General features: G+C 36.4%; 1 protein-coding gene across 3 annotated transcripts in view; it reads right to left on the bottom strand.

Moving 5' to 3' along the window:
• Positions 1–23,696, bottom strand: part of LOC136040087 (ras-related protein Rab-40C-like) — a 41,791-nt gene extending 18,095 nt beyond the window's left edge. Inside the window, exons 1-2 of one of the 3 annotated variants that reach the window (XM_065724165.1) lie at positions 23,588–23,696; positions 6,301–7,061 (exon numbers count right to left, since the gene is read on the bottom strand). In XM_065724165.1, coding sequence (XP_065580237.1) covers positions 6,301–7,045 — 745 coding nt within the window. In that variant the 5' untranslated portion in view covers positions 7,046–7,061; positions 23,588–23,696. Of the gene's footprint in view, positions 1–6,300; positions 7,062–10,173; positions 10,260–23,572 lie in introns of those variants that run through there. The other 2 variants (XM_065724164.1, XM_065724163.1) reach the window with 2 other exon arrangements.
• Positions 23,697–26,847: the final 3,151 nt, after the last annotated feature.

The raw sequence follows: 26,847 nt of genomic DNA, 5'->3' as shown, positions 1-26,847 counted from the left end.
TTAAAAGTTATTAATTATCTCGTTAGGAATGATTGTATAATGATTGTATAAAAATGATTTTTGATTGATTTTTGAATTAAAATCGAATAGTTGTGGGCAGCCAATCATGGCTAATTGTAGAAAAAGCCAAGACAGATAGTCCAATTGAGCGAGAGGCAATCCTGGCATCAAACCCCCTTATTAGGATTGTATAAAAATGGTATTAGTTCATTTGTTAATAGATACAAATATCTATTAACTGTCCACGCGTCATTCCTAGGGCAATAGAACTAAGGTAGTTATTATTATAGAACTGTATAATAAAACTGTTTTGTGTTATTATTTATCTGAAGTAATTGATTATGATAATTATTTTTGTACCTGCATCCGTCTCACAACAGATATGTTTTTCAGTCGAGACTATTCAGCCCTTTCCCTTCTGATTCATTCTGTGATGGGACAGGGTTACTGATTTGGTTCCTTCATATTTATATACAATCTCCTCAGATTTCTTTCAGTGGATCTAGTATTTGAAATATAAGACGATAGACCCTGATCTCTGAACTCTGTGTGCAAGCATAGTGAGATAGACTCTTGGCTGATAGGGAAATTTTGTGGTGCTTGAAGCACTGTAATAGATTAAATTGCAGAATATTCTGTGCAGACGTCAGCCTATTACATGTAAATAGGCAATGGTCAATTGTTTCATTTTTTAAATTGCAAGACCTGCAAAGGGGGGAGTGGGAACTGCGCCACTTGAATTAGGGAACTGATACGAAAACGCCTGAAAATTTAGCCGATTCGAGCAAGACCGAATTCTATGATAAATCTTAGAAAGATGCTTTTTGGGGAAAGGCGATAGGGATTGGATTATTTTTATTTAAAAATACCTCTGACAATCTCCAGCGGTAAATATCTCTAATGGGGATTGGTCTCCCACTTGGCTGGTCAATATTTAAAGCCTTTTTTTTGCAATTTCATCCGCCTTATGGTTACAAATTATACCTGAGTGGCTTGGAACATACTGGAGATAAGTTCTTATTCTTCTTGAAGCAAGATTATTAACAATGCTAAGACAATGAAAAGTGTTCATCTTATACTGAGAAGCTGAAGAAAGCAGCCCTAGGCTTGATAAAGAGTCAGAATAAACTATAATATTTTGTAAATTAACAATCACAAAATCATTATTCCTGAGGTACTCTAAAGCGTTTAACTCATGCTGACATTACTGATCATCACTGATTATGACATGCTGATCATGGCGTTTAACTCAGCTGACATTACAGACGCATTGTCATGCAATCTCTCGCCCAAAACAATATTAAGGGTTGGGATAAACGCTCCACTTGCCAATTTCTCATTCATTTTGGACCCATCAACAAAAATTTGGAAATGCTTTTTATATGCAACTGTATTAAGATCAGCAAAAATTTTCTAGATAAAAGCAATGAGGATAAGTTCTCAAGTCTACTTTGAAAAATAAGTATTTATTATGGGGATTGACAAACTCCACGGGGGGGGGGATGTGGGTGCAAAAAATTTTACTGGCATTGGAATTTCTTCTGAGTTTTGGCATAATCATTTGAAATGCCTATATACATGGATGGATTTCTTAACCAGTTATGCAGGGTATGAGAGCTATTGGCTTCAATTTTTGTAAGATAATTAATTAAATGAAATCTTTGTCTTTAATTTGTTATTGACAATCCACTCTCGATAAGCAGAAACTAAACGATGAGGCGATGATTTATAAAATTGGAGTAATGTTTTCTCCTTACAGCCCTAAGGTGTGGATAGTAGTCTTTTTATTATTCTTATTTTCTATAGCATTTTTTTATTGTGCTTGTGATGTGAAGGAGGAAATTAAGTTTCTGGTCATGTGTGAGGCCTAGGTAATTGATTTGATTGTCCTCTGGAATTATTACTCCATTTAGAGTTAACCTTGCATTAAGATTATTTCACTTGTGGTGGAATTGGATGATTTTCGACTTAGTGGGTGCAATGGATAAATCAGAATTTAGAGAAAACTTTCCAAATTGGAAAAGTGATTTTTGCAACTTTGAATTTGTAATCTCAAAGATGCTGCCAGTTGCCCATAATACCAGATCATCAGCATACCATCATCAGCAATACCAGAGCATATTATAAATTCGTGTGTGGGAGGTTCATGACCCAGAGAAATAGGGAAAAGAGGAGGCAGCTCAGGACTGCACCCTGTGGAACACCTTTGGTCATTGTAGTTTTGAGTGAGTAGGTTGAACCTACACAAACGATGAATCTTTGAGTTTCCATGAAAGATTTTATAAAGGATACAAGCTTGGGGGGTAATCCAAGACATGGAAGTTTAACCAAAAGGATCTTGTGGTTAAATTTGTCATACGTCCCTTCAATGTCTAGGAATAAAGACAGTTAGGATATCATTTTTGGATAGGATTCATTTATTCCATTTGTTAACAATATAAAAGCATCTGTTGAGGATTGGTGTTTCCTGAAGCCAGTTTGAGTACAAGGTATCATATTATTCTTCTCAACAAACCATAGCAGCTGGTGGTAAATCCTTTTCTCCATTACTTTTCCCAGTACAGGAGTGATCATTATAGGTCTGTATGACTCAGGGCCATATTTAAGTTTATTTTTCTCTATAGTAAGTAGGTAGAAGAGATGAACATTTCCAAACGTTGGGGAATGTGGATGTGGCCCATGCATGGTTATAGCAAATCAAGAGTTCCTGTTTGTACAAAGGGGTGAGATTCTTTATCCATGTAGGGTGTATATTATCATAGCTACTTGTAGCATGGGGCCCTAATATACTGTACTGCATTATTGAGTTCATGCATGAAGAATGGACGGTTTTTGTACTCTGATCCTTGGCGGGGCTGTTAAATTGGATTTATCAAGATTTGAGTGGTGATACTTTTATTATTTGATGTTAGCTTTTTTGAGTAAAAAGTTACGAATAATTTTGCCTTTTCAATGTCATTGTCATAGTGAGTATTATCATATATTAGTTCACACTGAAGCGGGTTGGAGCATGTTTTTTCCCACAGATTTTGCTTATAAGTTTATATATAATTGGCTCACATGTTTCTCTGGAAAGACTATTTGCAAAATTATTCCAGCAATTGTATTTAGCATTAATTAAAGTTCTCTTGAGATTAGCCTCTGCTTGTAATTTACTTAAATATGTATCACGAGATGTTTTTGTAGGTATGTTCTCCTAGCTGTGTTTTTTGTTCTCCAGTTAATTTGGCATTCTTTTCTCCTCCATACTTTAGGAGTGTGTTTAGGGATTGTTTTCCTGGGTGTTGTTTTGGGGATAGCATGATTAACTGTATTTGTTAGTAAGGATGTTAAGACTTAAGCATGTGTGTCAGCTGTTACAAGTGAAGTATGTGATTCCTGGGTTAGACTTAAAATTTTATCATTAAGCTTATTTTTAAACATAGTCCAATTTGTTTTAGTGTTGATAGATTTAGGGGTATGTGGCAGAATTTTAGCTGGTTCATTTAATGAAGAAACTATGGCGAAATGGTCAGATCAAAGATTATCAATTTTCTTCATATTTTTTTTCGAAATACTCATTGACACAATTTGTAGGTAAATTGTCAAGAATTTCCCACTTTCGGGGTTAAAGTATGCATTTAGATTTGGAGGGTTAGCAACTGCTAATTCAGCATTATTTAATATCAAACTTTCAACAAGCTTACCAGCTTTATTTGCTGGCTTATCCCCTCATAGAAGGATGTGGGCATTAAAATCCCTGCAAATAATTATGTTTTTAACATATTAGAATTGGTTATATAACTGAAGAAGTCCATGACATCTGCAGTCTAGCCATTAGGGTTATAAAAACTTAATATGTAAGTTTTGGTATTATTCAGCCAAACATAGATTCCAATTGTATCAACATCATTTAAAAATCTAGAAAGTTAATACCACAAAATTTGATGTTGTTATTTAATATTAAAGCAATACCACCCCCTTTTCTCCCTGGACACCTATCCTTTCTCAGAATAGTGTATCCTAGAGACTTCGTTAGTTTTTGGTCAAATGGGTTTCCAGAAGGCAAGCAATATCAGTCAGATTTATTATTCATAAAAGATATTAGTTTATTTAACTTATTTTCATATTTATTATTCATAAAAGATATTAGTTTATTGAACTTATTTTCTGAGAGTGCTCTTACATTCCCCTGAAGTATTGAGATTTGCTGCTTTGTTGTTTTAGTTTTCATATGGCTGTTTGTCAATATTTAGCTTTGCTAGGAGCAAGTCGAGCAAGATCTTTTTTTCCTTGGATAAGCATGTGATTAGGCAGGTACAAGTTTGCCAATTCATTTATGATTTTACTTTTTATGGCTGTTAAGACTGCACTGCAGTCTTCACTGCATAAGGTCATAAACTGCACTGCATTAGAGTTTAGCATAAAGAGGCATATATTAGGTGTTAGTTTGTTTGAATTTTCATCTGGCTTTTTATTGATTAGGGGATTAATTCCTGGTAATGCTTCTGATTCGTTTCAGCTTTGGATGGTTACCAGACTAACCTTTGATCATTAATTTCAGAGGCTAGTTGGCTTGTCCTCAGTGATTCTCTCTGATAGAAATGTGAGCTGGGGTGTTTTGAGGAAGGAGTCTTATGGGGGATGGAGAAGTTGTATCGTGGGGAGGGGAATTATTTCTGATTGGGGAGATACTTTCCTTTTTTGGAGCTCCTGGATAGGAACTCTTGAAATTCAATTTCATTTTCATCATGGATAGTGACAAACGCCCCCACTTCCACCATTGTATTATTCATTGACCCATCATGTGAGCTTTGAGAAAGTGAGCTTGACCAGCCAAGATGTTGAACATTTTCGGTAGTACTTGAGGTAAGGTCCGGGGGGACTTTTGGGGGGTTTTCTATGCATTGCCTATTGAAATAAGCTTTAATACTAGCAAAAACGATATTATAATACCAGGCTGTCTGCACTCTTGCAAAGGGAGGACTTCACCATCCACAAAAAATCACCACAGTGTGGTCAAAAAGATGGTTTGGTACATAGTTGATTTGGGTTGACTGCTGATAAATTGAGATAAATATCATAAGAAATTTTATTATAAATCTCTTAAAGCGTTTCTGTTGCTGTTTGATCACATTTCTGATTTTTTTTTTCTTCTGCTTCTTCTTTTTTTGGTGATAATTGTACTGGGGATAGACCCCTATCGTCTAAGCCATTTGATTTTTCCATATTCTAGAGAAAGGATACATTTGTTGGAAATGAAATAAATGACCATTATTACCAGCCATGACACTATTCACATTCAAAGCAGTCAAAAGGTGTATCAGTAATATTATAAGAACAGCTAAGGGGATGGAGTTGAAATTTCCAGGGCATGTTGGAGGACAATGGTTAATTAATATGTGTCTTTACTCAAGGTTATAACATGATGGTGGTCAGAATGACTTTAGCCCTATAGAAGCCCAAAAAGTATGCAGATTTTAAATCTATTTATTTGCATAACACTCAATGCATCAATCCATCCATAGTTCAAGATTACAACTATCATTAAAATTTATTGTAAAATTTTGTCCAAAATATAAATAACAGGCCCAAATCTTGATTTTTAAGGGGGAAAACCAAAAAGAAGTTTATAAATATTCATTTATTACGAAATACAAAGATGAAGAAACAATGTCCCATTAAAAACAAACATTAAATAATTAATTAATTACCATAAAAGAAATATTTCAAAGGAGGTAAAGAGCTATATTAAACCTAAGCCAAGCAGAAAAAAAAAGTCAAATTGCAATTCATGAATAAAACAAACATAACACACTATCAATAAATACATGAACCACAAAATAAACAGAAATTATGATAAGTAATCAAGTCAAACACATAATGAACAAAAATTAGAACAAACAAGAATATGGCTAATTCCCATCTCCTTTTGAAGACTACCATATCTGAAATAGCTTAAACTTTCACCAATGAACATGATCAAGTATTAATTTGTAAATTTACATTGTATTAGTTCTTTTAGTAACCTTAGTTATTATGGTGATTTTCTTTTTTTTTTTTTTTTTTTTGATCTTAGGACAAACAAAAACACATAGCTTGAAATAAAAATTGTTTTGAATAAAGTGTAAATTATGATCTAGTCTTTAAGAAGACATGGGGAAGGGCAAAAACTCACCTGTTTGTGTCAGTTTATGTTTGTTTTCAGTTCGACTTCATTTTTTTATAATTTCTGTTCTTTTATTCATTGATAGTGATTTATGTTTGTTCAAAAGCTAACTGTATTCATTTTTTTACAAACAAAATCATTTTTATACAAACCTGGTCCACTTGTAAAAGATGTGTCTCCAGGCGCCTCATCTTCAAGATTATCCAGTATTTCATGCTTCCCTACATCAGAATCGCCAACCAATAGGATCTTTAGCAAATAATCATATGGTTTTGCATCACTATTCCTCAATAAGGATCTTGGTGACTCTGTTGCAACCAACTCTTGGTCTGACAACACACTCATCACTTGGGTATTAATAACAGGCACTGACAGGTCAGATTCGAACACTTCACTGTCTGGTGTTCTTGACGCTTTTGAGTAGTCAAAATTTGATGTCTCATTCATACTGTCATTAGACTGGCTTGGGGTCCAATCTGATGAGCCAACACTATTTTGAGGCCACACTTTTAGGTTTTTCTTAGGTCTTCTAGGTATTGTGTGTAAAGCAGATGTTGATGAGTAGGCACATACTAAGTTCTTTGTATAGCATTTGTTAGGTGTACTGTCAAGAAAGCACTCACTAAAGCTCAGGCAATTTCTTGAAGATGTACTATCACAAGAAGGGCCTGGCAAGGATTCCAAGTCAAGTGAGTTCGGGTGAGAGTTAGAGCAAGATGGTTGAACTTCAGTAAAGGATGCCAAACTATATTCACTAGCTAAATGCTTTATTTCAGTCTCCCTTTTAATATTATAGGAGAGCTCGGATAGAGGGAAATCTAGTTCAAGGTCACTGGCTGCATTGTTTTCAGAAAAAGTGTCAGCTGTGAGGTCATCTTTGTAGAATGTTATTTCCATTCTGTCATTTTGGCTCCTGAAATAAGTAGATATTCATTAGAGCTAAAAAAAAATTCAACTTCAGCAACAACAACGAAGGGAGTTTCTAGTCAACACCTTTGAGAGGGGAAATATTTTACCAAATTTGTTATTATGTTTACAGACTGTTTCTGTTTGATCAATAATTAAGACGTCACCCATTTTTCACATGCTATAACCTTTATTATTTTACTGTGCAAAGCATCTGTACAACTAACTACTTACACAGGAAAGCCATCAATGAAACCTTGCCCAAAAAGAACAGTTGTTTCACTCCTTTTTCTGGTTGTAACTTGGAAATCACTTTCATAGGAATCCTACAATTTGCATTAATTAATTACATAAGATCTATCCCAAAGTAACCCAAAATAACCTATATTGTTTTTGGCAAGTAAAGTAAACCTTTTTGGTATTTCTTTGTGGATTGGTGGAGGATTCGTGAAGATTTCCTTTCATGGGGTGCAGACAGTTTTGCATTGTAATTTTCCTTCTCAGTTAAAGCTTTTTGAAATAGGCAATGGCAATGCTAAGAACACCTCCTAAATCCCCCTGGACCCTAGCCCCGCTATTTCAGAAGAAGCACCACAGTCCCCGTATCTTGGCTTGTCAAGTCAGTCAATAAGCTCAATTGATGAGTCAGAACCAATGGATAACACCATGATTGAGGTGGGGGAAAATGTTATAATCAATGAATAACACCAAGATTGAGGTGGGGGAAAATGTCACAATCAATAATGAAAATGATTTTTGAGAGGTTCTTTCAAGGAGCTCAAAAAAGAAAAAAGACATCAGCTTCCTGCTCAACAAACCTAGGAATCTAACTAAAAATATCTTTTGGAACCCCTCTTTGTCATAAAAAAAATGGCACCAATAAGGGTAGCAATTTTCAAAACAATATAAATCAATGTCTTCATTAAACACAGCTATGATGGAGCATTGCTTATAACTTTCCAAGATACTAAATCAGCTGAAATATTACTAAATTTGAAATGACTTCTCAACATTCCGAAATATTCTATATGTTGGATTCTAACTAATTTAGTTATATATAACATTCTTCCAGGAATACCAAATCAGGAGCTAAAGGAAGGGCTCTCTGACAGACCTGGGAGCCCCATCCCCATTCTGGATGTTATTCAACTGAGCAGACCAGGTTCAAATGGTCAAAGGTCAAGCAAGTCATTCCTATTCACACTCAAAGAAAAAATAAATATCTCAGGTCAGATATTCCCCTCTGCACAAATAAAACAACACAAAGCATATAAGCCAAAGCCACTACAATACCAAAAACTTGGACACTCAACAAAGACAGATTGTTGAGTGATTGTTTCAGTGATGATGATGACGAAGTTTTGCCTAGAGGCTGGAATATAGATATACAAAATCATTTATAATTGGTGTGACTAAGTGGCTTATATTAGTAAATAGACGTATCAATATATTCAGAATCTTGTCAGCTACCTTTTTAGCCGCTGTTTATTACCTATTTAAGTTTTGCCCAGCAGTTCTGAGGATTATTTTATTGGATATTTATAAACATTGCCACCTGATTAGAATTTTTGTTTTCTGCTAATGATGGATGATGCTGTTATTTTGCTGAATGGGTAGCAATATCTCAGGCATGTTTTGCAAATTTTGAATTTGTGATTTTGCAGCATGTTCCTCAATTAATGAACATCTTCATTCATTTATCTTTTGGAGAAGTATATTTTCGACGTTCCTGTTTTTAAACTAGTCTGAAAACAATCTCAAACCTTGTGTTAACCTATAAGATCTGTTGACAAATCCTGTTGTTTGGATTTATTGGAGTCTTTGATTTATTTTTTTTTTTTTTTTTTGTAAGATATGCCATCAAAAGCAAACAAACCCATCCAAGAGACCCCACAGAAAGGCAAAGATATCTGTTCAGCTTGTGATGTGGGCCTTAAGTGAGTCATCATCATCATATGACTCCTGCTGTAAATGGCTTTATGCAACATGTTTAAATTTAAGTTAAGATGAGCATAATCTCCTAAACAAGATGAACTCTAAAATTGGTTGTCTGTCACGTTGCACTTTGTTTAACTCCAAGCAAGCCTCAGCCAGAACATGAAATTTTAAGACAATTTGTACACTAAACTTGACAAAGAAAGAGAAAAAATTATATTTTGCCCACTGAGTACCCCATAGTGATAATGATGCAGCCTTTTTGATGTCTCATCTTGAATCTGAACACAAACTGCCTCCAATAACAATCAAACGGGTAAAACAACTTCCTGTGCAATCTCCCACCACTAATCCAGCTCACAAGCCATTGTTATTTAGAGTTGAGCCAATTTCTTCAAAGTACATGATAATTGAACAGTCATTTGAAAAAAAAAGTCATTTGCTTTTTCAAATATGTGTTCAGGGAAAGGCTCAGGTACAAAGAACTTGTTATAGAATTGAAAAGCGGAATTGCATGCGGTGAGCCTAGCCAGTGCATTAGAAATGGCTGTATTCTGCCAAAAAACGATGAAGATTGACGCCTGAGCATTAGCAAATGTGTCAATCCTATGCAATATTGAAAAACCCAAATGATAGTGAGTATACTTTTGATGCTCATTATAGTGTTAATTCAATGTTTAATAAAAGTACCTACTTATAAGATTCAGTTGTTTTGGCTTTTTTTTGTTTTTCAGTTTTGTGTGACTTCAGTGCTACCTTTGCATAAATGCCATAACTGTGATGTGATTTTAACAATCTTTGGTCTGGTGGGTTTGGTTCAAGAGCAGAACTACCATCCAGTACCATCCACGGTAAGTAAATTGACAACTAATTTTGGTAGCCAGGGTGGTATCAACTCTTTGGGGGAACGTTTTGTTGAGTTACAAAATAATCCTTGAGAAACTGATAGTATAACTAATAATTCAGTTGGAAGTAGAAATCAAAAGCATAATGATCCTAACTTGGCTAATAAAAGTAAGTATGTTTTGCAACAATGTATTGACCATTGATTATATGACAATTGACTGTTGCCTATATGAATGTAATATGTTGACATCTGCACAGTATACCCTGCAATGTAAAATGTTAGAATCCTTCAAACACCACAAAATCTCACTATTAGCCAAGAGTCTAGCTGACCATACCTGAAAATTCTCGCTCCAGTCTCGTTACAATTTCCTGTTATGCCCATTTGCTACAGAGATGACAATCAAGCAGAGGCTAAAGTATTAGATGTGTTTGCAACTTCAGAACAGTGAATACTGTATTCGAGATTGGAGGTTTTTTCGTTTTTTTGTTCGTGTATGAATATATCTTTTCGTGCTTATGGAAAGTAGCTAAAAAGGCAACATGGTCTTTACTTTTCATATTTCGTATCAGCTGTCTTTGGATCCACTGACCATCTATCTCTGGTCTGACAGCACTTTTTAAATCCAAGTCTAAATCTAAAACGTTAAAAGAAGTAATTGAAACAGATGTTTGTCTAAAATAGTGAAAACATTGCCGACTCTCACAGATATATTTAAACCAAAACTAATAACTGATTGACGCCTGAGCATTAGCAAATGTGTCAATCCTATGCAATATTGAAAAACCCAAATGATAGTGAGTATACTTTTGATGCTCATTATAGTGTTAATTCAATGTTTAATAAAAGTGCCTACTTATAAGATTCAGTTGTTTTGGCTTTTTTTTTCGTTTTTCAGTTTTGTGTGACTTCAGTACTACCTTTGCATAAATGCCATAATTGTGATGTGATTTTAACAATCTTTGGTCTGGTGGGTTTGGTTCAAGAGCAGAACTACCATCCAGTACTATCCACGGTAAGTAAATTGACAACTACTTTTGGTAGCCAGGGTGGTATCAACTCTTTGGGGGAACGTTTTGTTGAGTTACAAAATAATCCTTGAGAAACTGATAGTATAACTAATAATTCAGTTGGAAGTAGAAATCAAAAGCATAATGATCCTAACTTGGCTAATAAAAGTAAGTATGTTTTGCAATTATGTATTGACCATTGATTATATGACAATTGACTGTTGCCTGTATGAATGTAATATGTTGACATCTGCACAGTATACCCTGCAATGTAAAATGTTAGAATGCTTCAAACACCACAAAATCTCACTATTAGCCAAGAGTCTAGCTGACCATACCTGCACACAGAGCACAGAACTCAATGTATATCCTCTTAATTCAACTCCTAGTATCAAAAGATTTACTGCAAGAAATCTGAGCAAATTCAAGATAAATAAAGAAAAAACAACTCAGTAGCTCTGTCTATCTCACAGAGTGAGTCAAAAGGAAAAGGGCTGAGTAGTAACAACTGAAAAGCCCGCGTCTACTGAAAAAGAAGAAGTTTCTGTCTAACTCAAGAATTTTCAAGGCAATAATTACTTGAGCTATTGGCAGTATTGCTGCTAAAGAACTGAATGTTTGCTGAGAAAATCTTTACCAAAATAAGAAACGTCAAGTTTTTTACTTGTGCACACAACATCGCCATATAATGCCTAAAAAAACTACACAGAGAAAAGCACTATGAAATGGCCAAAAACCCCAATGCCTGAAAAAGGCTCATAATTAGGTACAGCATATGATAAGTGTACGGCAGAAGGGTGTACTTTGGATGAAAGGTCAAATGTTGTACAATGTGATGAATGTAATTCCTGGCAATGCACTGGGTGCCTCTTGATGTCTGATACAGAGTACAAAATATTTAACAAAATGAACCAATGACTTGAAAGGGTTTGGGTCTGCCCCTTGTGGAAAACCAGCAGTAGCAAACATACCATCTCAGACATTGTTAAAACAGCATTACAATAGCACAGGAATGAAGTACAGGGCATGTTTGACTCATTCAAACAGGATATGTGTGCTTCTCTTGACTCTGTCAAAGCCAAAATCAAATATCTTTAAGAGAATATAAAAACAAAAGTTTCTGTGTTGGAAGTCAAGAACATTGTAAACTGTGTTGTTGCTGATAAACTAGAAGCCAACGTTTTCAAAATATTCAAATAAGAACAAGACCAGTTTAACAGAAGTATGAATCTCTTTGCTTATGGTACCACCTCAGGGAGACTATGCCAAACTTATACATCGAGTTCATGAAAAGTGAGTTCAAAATAGACATGGGTGTCACTTCAAACATTTGGTGCCTGCCAGGAGGGCAAAACCATAGTGCACCCAGATCATCAGCCGCTACAAGGCCTGATCCCATCCTGTTCTTCACCAATTTGGGTAAACAGAGAGCAGAAATCTTGAAGCTTTCCTGAACAAAAAAAGGCACTATTGCCTTTTATGCAGATACACCTCGAGATGACTGTTAGAAAAGAAAAGAATGATTGAAGAGATTAAAAGAAGAGCTGCACCTTGTGAGCAAAATCTAGGAATAAGAAATGGGGTCATTGTGACAAAAAATGTGCCACCCTTGGGACCCCCATTCCTAAGACAGATAGAGAACTAGATGGGGCACAAAGTGATGTAAGTAATGGAAATAGGGAACGAGAGGTCATTTGCAGTAAAACAAACTCAAGCTAAGGCAGCACCAAGTTATTGGTCTCAACCAACAAAGTTTTCCAAACTGCATGTTTGGGCAGTGAGAGCAAGCATGAAAATACTGGCAGTGAAAGTGAAATTGAAATCAGTTGATCTTGTACCAGTAGCAATACTACTAAAATAATAAACCAAACTAAAAAGAAACTAGAAAAGTCCATGTTTTTTACACAAATTCAAATACTCTTGCTCCAAAACTGAATGAACTAAAAGCTGTATGTTTTGATCTTGATATAGATGTTATTTGTGTTTGTAAAATTTGACCTGAAAATTAAGTGTCAAGATTAGAAGAGTCTCATATCCAAATCCCTTAATTCAGTCTGTGTAGCAATGTGGATAACCATGAATGTTGGAGGGGAGCAGCAATATATTGCAGAACAGGACTGAGAGCTGAAACTGTGAGTTACTTTTTTATTTATTCTGAGAGTAGTTGGGTTGAGAATGCTTGTTTGAAACCCCAAATTGGATCAAAATCATTTATCATTTGCTTATTCTACCCACCAAGTTTCATCTCAATCTCTCCACTCTAAGCGTTTTCCAAGGTTTCCGGTTTCCCCCTCCAAATTTCCCCCAATGTCACCAGAAATGGTCAGGGTTTAAAATAAGAGCTCTGATACATGAGTTCTTTCAAAATATCAAATTCAAAATTACCTCATGAATGGTCACCTGCTCTGAAGTTAAAAATACCTAAATTTTTGTAATTTTTCTGAATTAAAACTCCCGCCCAACTCCCCCAAAGAGAGCAGATCCGTTTCGGTTATGTCAATCACGTATCTAGGACTTGTGCTTATTTTTCCCACCAATTTTCATCCTGACCTCTCCACTCTAAGCATTTTCCAAGATTTCTGGTCCCTCCCAAATCCCCCAACGACACTGGATCCGGTCGGGATTTAAAACATGAGATCTGAGTCACGATGTCCTTCTAAATATGAAATTTTATCCAATGAAATTCAAGATCTGATCACTCCTTTGTAAGTTAAAAATACCTCATTTTTTCTAATTTTTGAGAATTAGCCCTCCCTCCCAACTACCCAAAAGAAAGTGAATCCGTTCTGGCTATGTCAATCATGTATCTAGGACTTGTGCTTATTTTTCCCACTAAGTTTCATCCTGATCCCTCCACTCTAAGCATTTTCCAAGATTTTAGGTTTCCCCCTCCAACTCCCCCTGATGTCACCTGATCCAGTCAAAATTTAAAATAAGAGCTCAGAGATATGATATTCTTCTAAATATCAAATTTAATTAAGATCCGATCACCTGTTCATAAGATAAAAATACTTCATTTTTTCTAATTTTTCCAAATTAACCATCCCCCCACTCCCTCCAGATGGTCAAATTGGGGAAACAACTATTTCTAATACAATTTGGTCTGGTCCCTGATACTCCTACCAAGTTTCATCGTCCTAGCTTATCTGGAAGTGTCTAAACTAGCAAAACCAGGACCAACAGACCAACAGAATTTACCATCACTATATGTCAATTGATAAATACCAAGTGCCTTACCAAGTAATTTTTCTCTGGGGATGGAATATTTGGTTGAAGGTTGGCTTCAGTATGGCTTATTTTGGAAAAGGGTTATTTCCAGGCTTTGGGCAAGCCATGGGTGGATGTAGTTATAAGCCCAACTAAATTGATAGAAAACTTGACCTTTGTTAAAACTTGAAACCCCCTCCCCCTCACCCTATTTGAGATAGGGTTTGTGATATCAGAGCTCAATATGAGCCCTGATCCTAGTCATCTTTGGTCTAGCTTTCATTTGGATCTGTTGCTCTATTCACAAGTTATACTAAATTTAACAAAAAGCTTGACTTTTTTCAGCACTTAAAACCCACTCCCTCTTGTTCTATTTGAGCTAGGGTTTTCATATAAAAATTTGATGCATGTCATGGTCTTAGGCATAATTGGTTCAATCTTCATTGCTATCCATCACTCCACTTGCAAGTTACACTGAATTAAATGCCTCCTCCCCGTAATTAAGCTAGGGTCTTCATCTCAAAACATTATGTTTTATGGTTTTGGCATCTTTGGCTTGACTTTCATTGAGATCCATTATTTCATTTGCAAGTTAAACCAAGTCAAACAAAAAACTCAACTTTTTTAGCACTTAAAGCCGCCTCCCGTTAATTAAGCTTGGGTCTCCATCCCAGAACTCAATGCATATAGAATAGAATAGATCATCCAGGCATTACTCTTACTCTTAGGCACTACTCTTAGGCATTTTTATTCAATTTTCATTGAAATTCATCTCTCCATTTGCAAGTTACACTGAATTAAATGAAAAACTCAAATTTTTTTAACACTTAAAGTCCCCTTACCCTAATTAAGCTCAATTTTAATCCAAATAGTTCAATTTTAACACAAATCTGACTGGTGATTCTCCTGCTATACTTGATTACATAGACGGGCAGACAGACAGACAGATATCAAAAACCTATCTTGATGGATATTTTCCACTATCCAAATAGGTGATGATGCCTGGATGATGATATGCTATTCTTTCCCTCTTTGTGGATCCAATGAGCCAACATGGCTACCTAAGACGTTGCAAAATCTGTCTGTCCATCCGTCTGTGTAATCAAGTATAGGGGGAGAACTGCTGGTTAGATTTGAATGAAAATTTGGATAGCCAGATTTGGTGCCAAGGATCATGAGACACATCAAGTTGAAAGATGAAGACCTTAGCTCAAATAGAACAGGAGGGGGGCTTTACCTGCTAAAAACAGTTTTTTGTTTAATTCAGAGTAACCTGCAAATGGAGTGATGGATCTGAATGAAAATTGAAGCAAAGAGGCCTAAGACCATGACACATATCAAGTTTTGAAATAAAGACCCTAGCTCAAATGTAACAAGGGGGAGTGGGTTTTAATTCCCGAAAAAAATTAAGTTTTTTGTTTAATTTAGTATAACTTGCAAATGGAGTAACAGATACAAATGAAAATTAAACCATAGATGCCTAAGATCAGGGCTCATATCAAGTTCTGGTATCACAAACCCTATCTCAAATAGGGCGAGGGGGAGAGGGTTTCAAGTTTTAAGAAAGTTGAGTTTTCCTTTAATCTAGTAGGGCCTATAACTTATGAATGGAGTGACAAATCTTAAGTCATATTTGTCTGAATATCTGAATTTGCTGGAATGAATATGACAAAATACCACTGCATTGGATCCAGCTAGAATTCCCTAGACTTGTTTATTACAGACAACATTTAGATGGGCAAAGATTCATAGATTCAGTAGCCTTACCAATAATATGGTCCTGAAGATGATGAAATGGTAGAAATCTGGTTCAGTTGACAAGAGGACAAAACTTAAACACTAATGTCAGAAATATAAACCCAAATGGACTACAATATGCAACATTTAGCACAAAACAAGTAATTTTAGCTCAATGTTGACTAGTGAACTGTGAAGTAATTTCAATTTTTTATTATATAACTTTTAAACAAAATTAAACCAAGTGTTAATCATACTATAATTTTTTTTGTCAAAAACAAATACCTTATTTCACATCCAAAAATAGGGCATGGAGCTATATCTGAGTTTACTCTAAATTTAAAGGTGACATTTTCTTGTACATTGCCAAAGCACACACACACAAAATTTTCATGTCAAAGGTAAAGTATTTGAAAAAGAAGTACATTAACAGTATCTTAAGTAAAAAGTATTCCATAATCTTACTTAAGTATCAAGTAATAAGTACACCCTAGAGTTTTTACTTAAGTACAAGTACAAGTAATGGAAAATTTTACTTAAGTAGTACTTCAAGTAAGTGACAGCACTGATTTAAACACTAATAGACTCCTATCACCTAATCAACATGACTTTTGTCCTAAACAATTAGTTGTCACATACAAGCATGCCTCAAAACTTATGGATGAGGGATCTCCTGTTGACATGTTATTACTAGATCTAGCCAAAGCATTTGATAAAGTTTGCCATAGGAGCTAAAATTTTAACTCTGTGCAATGGAAATCCATAGATACATAAACTGGCAAATGCAATTTCTTACCCATAGAAAGGAGGTGGGAAGAATATTTAGAGACAAAGGATCAATCTTCTTCTTGGAATCAGCAGATGTAAAAAGTGGAGCACTCCAAGGAACAATTTTGGCTCTAACTTTATTTAATATCTTCATCAACAATACACCTTCAGTCATAGAGAATGAAAATTTTCTTGTAAGCAGATGATTCTAAATTAATTGTTACTGTCCATGACCCTCAACATGCCATAGCCATCCAGGCTGATCTTGATGTACTGTCAAAGTGGGCAAAATCCTGGCAGCTTGAATTTAATATCTAGAAATTCATTTCCAAGTCATTCCAAGCCAAGAAATCCAGTCATTCATTTTGGAGCAAACAACCCTCTGTGCCACTATTTTATTAAATCCAGTGATGGTTCAAATCAGCCACTCATATGTAGTCATAAAAATGGTAAAATTCTAGTTAAGTGACTTCTTGCTATCTTGGAAAGGGGTTAGGTTAGGAAAATGAAACTTTCAGGGATGAGTCTACAGGCTAAAGTATGTCCCAGGAAGGTATTTTAGAGTACCTACCTCCACTCCTTCTCTCTCTTGAGGGCCTTGACCTTTGATGACCTTTAAATATATGTGTGTTATAATTGCGAAACCTTGCAAAATAGATTTTCTGCTTGAATGAAGTACAACAAAATTGTTTTCAGCTTCACAACTTTGTTTAATCCCAATTTATAAGGTTTTATAGATATAAAAATACATTTCCTTAATTTTGAATTAAAATCAACAATAACAAATCCATGTGGCTGCATAAATTTGAACCCTGGATATATATGTATTAAACTGTGAGATAAAACTGTTTTTCTTTGTTTTTTGCATTTTCCCTGGTCTTGTGTTACCCTAGGTGTTGATTTAAGGGACCTACCTCAGTGCTGTGATTGATATATTTAGACTTTTGTGCAATTCATTTTATTTTCAATTCTCCAGGGAATTGCACATCTTCCCGTTCTTCATTATTTACCTATACAGTGTTGCCGGTCTAAATTTGCAAAGTAACTGTTTTTTTTATGAAGCCACAGATTACGTAAGCTAAATCGTTTATCTTCTGCATTTGGGGAAACCCGTGCAGAAGAGAGCGATAACAAACACGAAGAGCCATATTGGTACCAGCAGGATATCCATCCTTAAACTGCTGGGGATAGGCGATTTGAGTATCCGCGCTTCCCACAGGTCCCCCAAGTTCTGAAAACCCTGTGATAAATTGATATCTGTTGGCTGAAAGCTTTTTTCCCCTGCATTTTTTTTCCAGTGCTTTTTTCTCATATCATGCCGCCACCTAGCAAAATTAAGGCCACATCAAGTAGAAGACCAAAAAGGACTCATATAAGTCCGAAAAAAGGATCCGACAATTGTCTTGCCTGCAATATTGCATTAGAAAATGATTCTTATGCCATTCTTTGTGATGGGTGTGACAAGTGGATATGTACCAAGTGTCTAGAGATGCCTGAACCTGAATATCTGCTTATCACGAAAATCTCCCGACGTGTAGATATTTGTATCAAGTGCCCAGCATGTAAATACGGATCAACATCTGTTAATACTCAAAATCCTAGTGTTGAGAATATTGTAAAAGCTACAATAAATAGCATGAAAAATGAGATCATTGATAAAATCTCATCTCAAGCGGCCTTTCAAGAAATTGTCCAAGCATCTTTAAAAGACTTGGAAACATCATTAAAAGCTGAAATCTCACAAACTGTCAGTGAGATAAAATCACAAGTGTCAGCACTGGAAACCCAGGTGTCTGAAAAATGCTCACTCTCTGAAATGCGTTTCGAAGTCCAGACGGTAGTTCTTCAAGAGACAACAAGCATCAAAGTCAATCTTACCCAGCATCTTGATAGTGAGATCCAGCGCCACTTTTCTGAAGAAAGGGACAGACAACGTAGAGCCCTTAACATTGTTGCGTTTGGGATCCCTCTGCAACCCAATGACCAACTATTCATCAAGTCTTATATTGATCAAAAGTATAAGCTCAGAGACGTTCACATCAATAATGTGAGAAGACTTCCAACCCCTACTAACTCTCTGCCATCTGCACGCCCTCCTCCTGTCCTTTTTACTGTCCCAAGCCTGGACATCAAAAGGTCAATCATCAACCGCTCCCGCAAGCTCCACAAGGATATACAATTTCATGGTGACGCATCCAAGACAGAGAGAGACAGGAGGAAGGCTTTAGTTGAGGAGTTGAAAAGAAGAATAAGCTCAGGTGAGCCCAACCTCATGATCTTCAAGGGCCAAATTGTTCCAAAAAACAACGCTGCTCATCGCAGTTGGGAAGCGCCACCCCGGTCCCCTCCAAAGCAATCCATGATGGAAACCTAGTTATATCATCACATCCTCATGTAAATAGTTTTGTTTCCCCAGTGCTTTGTTTTGATAAATCGTCAGTTGATATTTCTTGTGAAGCTTCATCCAATCCTTCTCCAAATGTTTCCCATGTCGATTTAAGAGCTATTTCTGCTAATGTTAATTCAAATGTTATATCTAATAATTTGCTCGTATCATGTCAGAATTCAGCGGATTCAAGTTTTTCAAGTACTATATCTGATATTACCTCTGAGTCTCAACAGCCAAATTTCCCGAGTCAGAAGCCCTTTCTGAAAATACTTTCCATGTTCTTTCAAGCAATGTTGACTGTCTGACAAATAAGCTTCTAGAATCCGGAGTGCTTCTTAGGGAGGAAGCAGTAGATATTGCGAGTTTTGTTGAATTGTTACTGAAACATAGTTTTTTGGCGGTTACTGAAACATCCCTACAGATCTTGGGATATCAACTATTTAGCAACTTGGAGCACTCAAATTGTCAAAGAGGAGTCAGTGTTTATGTAAGAGATGGTATCCAGGTTAGTGTTGTAAATCCTACTATGCTTGATATATCTTTGATAGAAAGTGTATGGCTTGATATCTCCATTGCTAATAAAAATTTGCATCTTGGGTGCGTTTATTGAAGTCCAAGTGCTCCTTCCCTTGAAGATAGTGAATTGGCCCTCAAAACTATCATTGATGAAATGACATCTTCAATTTCCCTTCCTAGCTCATTTGAGTTAATAATCACTGGAGATTTTAATTTTCCTGCAATTGAGTGGGTTGAAGGAACTGGAAATATTTCATCTAATAGTAGAGACTTACCTTTTTTATCTTGCCTATCAAATAATTTTCTTCATCAGACTATTGATAAGCCTACACACTATAGAGCTGATCAGAATCCCTTGCTGTTAGACCTTGTCATTTTGCGTGATACTGATTCCCTCATTCGTAATGATTATTTACTGCCAATTGCTAGTAGTGACCACCTAGTTATTCTGTCTGTGTTGTCCCTAAATAGTCGTCCTCAACCTAAATTTCGTCCTCAGACTTTCACCGACTATGAGGCAATACAGCAGGAACTTCCATCTGCAAACTGGTCAATGATTATCACCAGTGACATCAATGAGTCGTGGCTAAATTTCAAAAAAACTCTTCTTGCTCTTGAAAAGAAACATTCCAGGGTTATTTTTAGGAAACAGCCCAAAACACTTCCCTTCCTCACTAAGAAAGTTAAGAAGCTGATTAACCAGAAATCTAGAGCTTGGAAAGGGTATATGAAGAAGAGGAACCAGGAGACCCTGTCATTTTATAAGGCAGTATGGAATCGTGTAACAGATTCTGTAAAAGAAACTGAAATCTGCCTACAAGGAAAATTTGGCTTCTGAGATCAAGTTAAACCCAAAATCTTTTTGGAGACATGTCTCTTCTAAAAACCCAAATCATCATACTATTCCTGACCTTGTTGACCACAGTGTATTACACTCATCTCCAATAGATAAGGCTAACATTCTAAATGCACAATTTGCTTCTGCCTTTACCCAAAATTCAGGCACCTCCTCACCAGATCCTCCATTGTATGAAGTGCTTTTCCCTATGCCTGATCTGTCAGTAGGTGAATTAATGGTTTTCAATAGCTTTGAGAAGCATGATGTAAATAAGTCAAAGGGACCAGATGGTGTTCATCCATGTCTTCTTAGGGAGTGTCAAAAAGCTCTCAGCTACCCCCTGTGCATGCTGTTCTGGTTATCTCTTCAAAATGGGGAACTACCGCATGACTGGAAAACATCTTATATAACCCCAATCCATAAAAAGGGATGAAGAGACTCAGCAGAGAATTACCATCCCATAAACATCACCTCTGCAGTTGTTAAGGTGCTTGAGAGATTTGTTAATAAAGCTCTAATTGAACATCTTGAGGTCAATAATATCCTTTCCACATCACAACATGGTTTCAGATCTGGTAGATCTGTGGACACTAACCTTATTCAAACATATGAATTAGTGACTACACTGCTTGATGAGGGTTTTCCTGTTGACATGATTCTTCTTGATCTGTCCAAAGCATTCGACAAAGTTTGTCATGAATTCCTCATAATCAAATTGAGGGCTGCAGGTGTCAACGAAGGTATTGTACAGTGGATTATGGGCTTCCTTTCTGAAAGATCACAGAGTGTCAGAGTTTTTGATTTGCAAGGAACTCCTCATTTCTCTTCTCCCACAACCGTATTAAGTGGCGTGCCCCAGGGCACTATTCTTGGACCAACACTTTTCAACTTCTATGTTAACAAATTACCCACCCTTCTTTCAAATCTTATTACCCTTACACTGATGACTCAAAACTAGTTGGAAAAGTGGCTACTCCCTCTGACCAGCAATCAATTCAAACAGATCTTGATAGCCTAGAAAGATGGGCTAACATGTGGCTTCTGACTTTCAATGTTGACAAATGCCATGTAATTCATTTTGGCAAAAATAACAAGCATCATAAGTATTTCCTTCAAAACAACTTCCTTTCTGCTGTTTCTGATGAAAGAGATCTTGGGGTTATTGTAGATCACCAATTAAAGTTTAGCAGCCATGCTAAGTCTGTTTCATCTTCTGCAAATAAAACCCTCGTTATCATAAAAAGAACCATCTCCAGCCAACACCCTAGAGTTCTTATGAAGTTATATAAGGCGCTTGTACGTCCACACCTGGAGGTTGGAATGTCATTGGCAGCCCCTTTCTTCAAAAAAGATAGGAAGTTGCTTGAGGATGTCCAGTGTCGTGCCACTAAGATGGTTACCAACATGAATAAATTTCCATACAAAGAAAGACTACATCATTTGAAGCTGCCAACACTGACATACCAACGGAAAAGGGGTGATATTATTTTAACCAAAAAAATCCTCTCTAAAAATACCCTTCCAGGTCTCTTTGCAGAGCCCTTGCGCTCTGGTACTAGAGGACATTCTTTGAAGCTCCCCATGCAGCATTCCACGAGTAGACATAGAAGCCACTTCTTCAGCCAAAGAATCATCAATATGTGGAACCAGCTCTCTGAAGAAACAGTTTCTGCTACTTCAATTGGCATGTTCAAGTCCCACCTTGATAGGGAATGGCTCTGCCAGGAGTTCCTTTACAATTGGGAAGCTGTAGAGTCCTCTACAAGAGTCTAATCTAACAGCCACAATCTACACCAAATGAATTCTTTTTTTTTCTCATGGAGCATCACAAGGATGGATAATCCTTATATTACTCCAAGCTGCAATTTAAGGTATTTAAGATTTAAGGTAAAAACATTGATATGGCTCAGAATTCTACTCAAATAACAGGAATTGCAAAAGGCAGAGAAAAAGCAACTGGTAACTGAAAATTAAGGTAAAATGTTGTTTTGTCAAAATTTCAATAGGTATTTTGACCTGTCATGTAGACAAATTTCAGGGCCCTCTAGAGCAAGAAGGAGTGGAGGTGGGTACTTTAAAATACCTTCCTGGGATATACTTTAGCCTGTAGACCCATCTCCAAAAGTTTCTCCAAAGAAGTCACTTAACTAGAATTTTACCATAAAAACTTCTGATAAAAAAGATCTGGAGTCTTGGTGGATGATAGGAGCAGGTTTGATTTTCATGTGATCTATAGTAGCCAGTGTCAACCAAGCTCTTGGTTTAATAAAAAGAACATACTACAGTAGATCTCTAACTGTGATCACTAAGCTCTTAAAGGGCCTGATCAACCTGGAACTGGAATTTGATGTGGGTGTTGCTACTCTAGTAAATAAGGGTAATAGCCTAGGCTAGGCTTATATCAATTCTAGACTCAGTGCAGTGATGTGTAACTAAATGCATAAGATATTTCAACAGCTTAGATGTCCTACCTAATTATTTAAGCTCACTCTACTATCTCTCACATATGGATGTAGGCAAGGAGAGATGTAATAACAATATACAATTTAGTACATGACCAGAGTATGATACCTGAGCTGTTCCAAATAGTCAGTTCACAAGAACTAGAGGCCACCCCTTGAAGCTTTTTTGAATACATGCTAACACCAAACTGCAAAAGAAAAATTCTAGCAGCAGGGTTAGCCTAAGAAACTCTCTTAGCCAGAATGCTAGCCTATTAGCCTATGTGCCCAGTGTTGAAGCCTTCAAGTCTGCAATTGACAAAAACTAGGGAGGAAACTCTCCCACAGTATAGGATGCACCTAACAAGTTGATTTACTAGCATCAGTAACCATTCACAGGACTTCTAATCACTGGTAAGTGTAATTTAAGGTAATTAGGCTAATGCTCTAGGTGCATTCCTAGAGTTTCATTCACCTAGCTCAACTAGTTGCCATGATAGCAAAAAGGCCCCATACTATAATTTTACCTCTTACTTTTTCTGTTACTAGGGTTATGCTATATCTGGGACCACCAAGCAGAGCAGGGGACATTGACAAAAAAGCAGCCATGACAGTTGGAAATAAAATAAGAAATCTATAGGCATTAATTTCTCTTGTTTAGCATCTTTCCTTCAAAATTAGTGAACCAACAAACATTTGCTGTAAATACAGTATCAAATAAAGAGGCCTAGCCAGGCATTTTCCTGATTAAAATGAAGTAACCTAGATTGTATTGTGGCTTTAAAAGGAAAAAGTTAAGAACAGCACCAAGTTTGCCTATTTCACAATACCTCATGTGTACTCACAAATATTTTTTGGATAGGTACTGTCAATCCAACAGAATGTCTAGTCTTTAATTCTTGAAAAAGAAAGCCAGTCCGTATTATGTTAAAGTTAATGAAAACGGATTCTTCGTCGGCATTGCCAAATAAAAGTTTTCGTTTGGGCCAAGATGGATTAATTTTTCACTACGTGTTATTGATTTTGCCGTTTGCGATTAAAATGCTAATCGCTTTCTTGGATAATAAGGTCTATTTTATGTCAAGTATGAACAAATTTATTCTGTTGTTTCCCGGCCTTTTTAATTGTTGGATAAAGCCACGCTTGAAAACTTTAGCAACTGCAACTCAACAATCGGGCAATAGGCCTTCAAGGAGTAGCAGCCCCCAATTTTACCCTGGGCTCCCACATACATAATATTTGCATGTAAACATAATTATGCTGCCATATATACGAATATTGCCTCAAATCCATAGGTCGGGCAAGATTAAAATGTTTATTGAAAAATTGATTTCGTCAGTGAGACATTATACAATGCTATGCTCTGAAGCTGATAAAAACCATAAGAATAGGCTACATTGTAATGAAATAAATAGAATAATGCCTTGGAAGAAGTTGGAATTGAATTTAAGATTAGTAGACCAATTTAAATCTGAAGGCTTAATTTTAATAATATAGGTCAGTTTGTTTTGTGTCTGTGTAGTATAGCCTAGGTTCTGCACAAAAAGGCTTTCATTGGGCGTAGCAGATAAATATCCAGACTAGTATGGGGCAAGTTTGATTTTAGCAGTGTTGCTTTTGGTAGTCAATTTGCTTCCAAGCTAGAAGAGAAGTCAAAAAGGAAAAAAGTATAATATACGATTTGATTTTTCACTTAAAGCTGTTTTTGAATGACACTGCTGACATTTTTATGCATCCCAGTCGTGTATCTTGTTATGATAAGCAACTCATAGCATGGTAAGGCTTTTAAATAGCCTTACCATAGACAAGGCTATTATTTTTTTAATTCGTTATTTTGCTAGAAAAAGAGATCGTATATATTTCAGTCAAGGGTTATATGTCCAAAAAGTCTGATGCTATTACAACTAGTGTGTATGACGGGATTAGACTCTCAAGGTCCAAACCGATCTGATCTCCTGATCGATCTGATCTCCGCATCGTGACCCTTCAGTCAGGAAGTACCAACCATAGACCAGCCATTATACAACTACTACAGTAGTAGCTGTATTATTATAACTACTACTACTTCTACTATTACTACTGCTACAGCTACTACTAAAACTATTAGAATTCATTGCCATGCCTAGTTGCCTGAGACCAGCAAAGCTTTTACATGCCCCTCCTTTTTCCAAACACACTCTCCTCCTGTATCCCAATCTATTCAAAGCCTGCCTCTTTACACTCTCCCACGAAGTTGCGATCTTTTTTAAATTCTTTCTTACGGTCTCTTCCCAATCCATCTGGGGTGCCTTCCTTTCCGTTAAACTCTTGGATAGATCACGGTTGCAGCTATTGCTGCAACCTAGTGAGAGATGATACGTCCTATAATGGCAAAAATAAGCCTAAAACCACTAAAAATGATGTCTGGTCGAAACGAAAGCACACCAGTTCAACCGCCTCGTCCTAAAACCCTGTAAAGAAAACTTTATTGTCCCTGGGTAAGGTTTATACTAATTGACTATTCAGGTAGCTACGAAATAAACTTACCTCCATAGTCAGAATTGTATCCTGCGGGGGGAAAAGGGTTTTGTGGATTGGGTGGATCAGAGATTTTCTTTCAAAATCCATGCAGTTTCTTTCTTCCTTTTTCCAGTTTGCATTTTAAACTTTGTCAGCAGCTCTTCATACGACATTTCTACCTGCTTCAAATCTATCGTTAGAGCTCTTTTCTGAACTATTTCGAGCATGGCGCTTTGCTCAGCTGTCAGTCCAAAATACCATACAGGAGCTGCATATTCCAGAATTGGGTGAATAAAAGATGTATATATTCGAAGGAGGTGATCTGAAGGGGCGCCATGTTTCGAAATAAGTTTGAGCATCAAAGCATCATTTCAGCTCAGGAAGAGCTGAAATGAAGGTCTTATAGTTGTATGGTATGCAGATAAATGAATAAAAGTGATTAGTGGTATTTACGACAACAACGGTGACGTGGTTAAGTTAGGGAATGACGTTAGTAGCTAGCTTCACATTGAATCAGTTTCTAAGCAGGGATGTGTTTTATCAATTTAAATGGATCATTTTAGAGAGTTTTCCCGGAGGAACATGGGAAAGGTCATGCGAGAGCATGGAATCAAATGAGAAGATATAACTCGCCTAGACTTAAATTATGCTGATAATTTGAGTGTCTTACATGAAAATATTAGCGAATTGGATGTATTTTGGGGAGTTTTGACACTGCGGGGGTACAAGAATAGCTTTGAAAATAAATGTTGAGAAGACTAAGTCACTTAGAATAGGAATAAATAAATATGAAGAGATGATGTTTGGCAATGAAATGGGCAATCAAACTGATAGGTACATTGACCTGGGTAATCTCTTTAGTAAAGAGAATGGATGAGGTGAAGATATAAAAAATAGAATAGCCAAGGCCCATGGCGTTGTCTACAATTCAAAACATTTAAGGAAGATTAAGAAGATGATCTTGAGAACCAAGACTAGAATATTGGAAGCTACAGTGATGACCTAGGTCAAATATGGTACCGAAATGTGGGCACCTCGAAAGATGAATGATGATTGGTTAGATGTTTTCTAGAGGAATTGTCTATAGGTTGTTTTGGGGTACCCCTTTGACTGACTGTATTACAAACAGTAAGCTCTAAAAAGTAGAGTTCTATCCCGTTTTATATAGCTATAATTAGAAGACGAGTAAAATGGTTAAGACACGTTTTGCGGATAAAAGATTACAGATTACCAAAGATCGCCTCTTTTTGCTACTTTTTCTTCTTCACTTTCGTTTTGACTCGTTGTGATCCCCGCTGTCGCATGTCTTTTAACCAGATATTTCACTGTTCTTCCCTTTTATTTTTGGTTTCTTCTGATCCTCGTCGCCGCGTGTCTTGTGGCCGCATATTTCTTTGTTTTTCACTTTGGTTTTTAACTCGATGTGATTTTCGCTATCGCACATCTTCTAACCAAATACTCCTTTTTTCTTTACTTTCATTTTTGATTCGTTTTGATCCTCATTGTCATATGTCTTGTAACCGGATATTTCTTTGTTCTTCACTTTCTCTTTTGACTCGTATTTCTCACTGCCACTTATCTTCTACCCGCATATTTCTTCGCTCTT

The sequence above is a fragment of the Artemia franciscana genome, chromosome 20, assembly GCF_032884065.1.
Source record: "Artemia franciscana chromosome 20, ASM3288406v1, whole genome shotgun sequence".
Classification (NCBI taxonomy): Eukaryota; Metazoa; Arthropoda; class Branchiopoda; order Anostraca; family Artemiidae; genus Artemia; species Artemia franciscana.
Note: the sequence above shows the minus strand (reverse complement) of the source record. Positions and strands in the feature narration are given on the sequence as shown.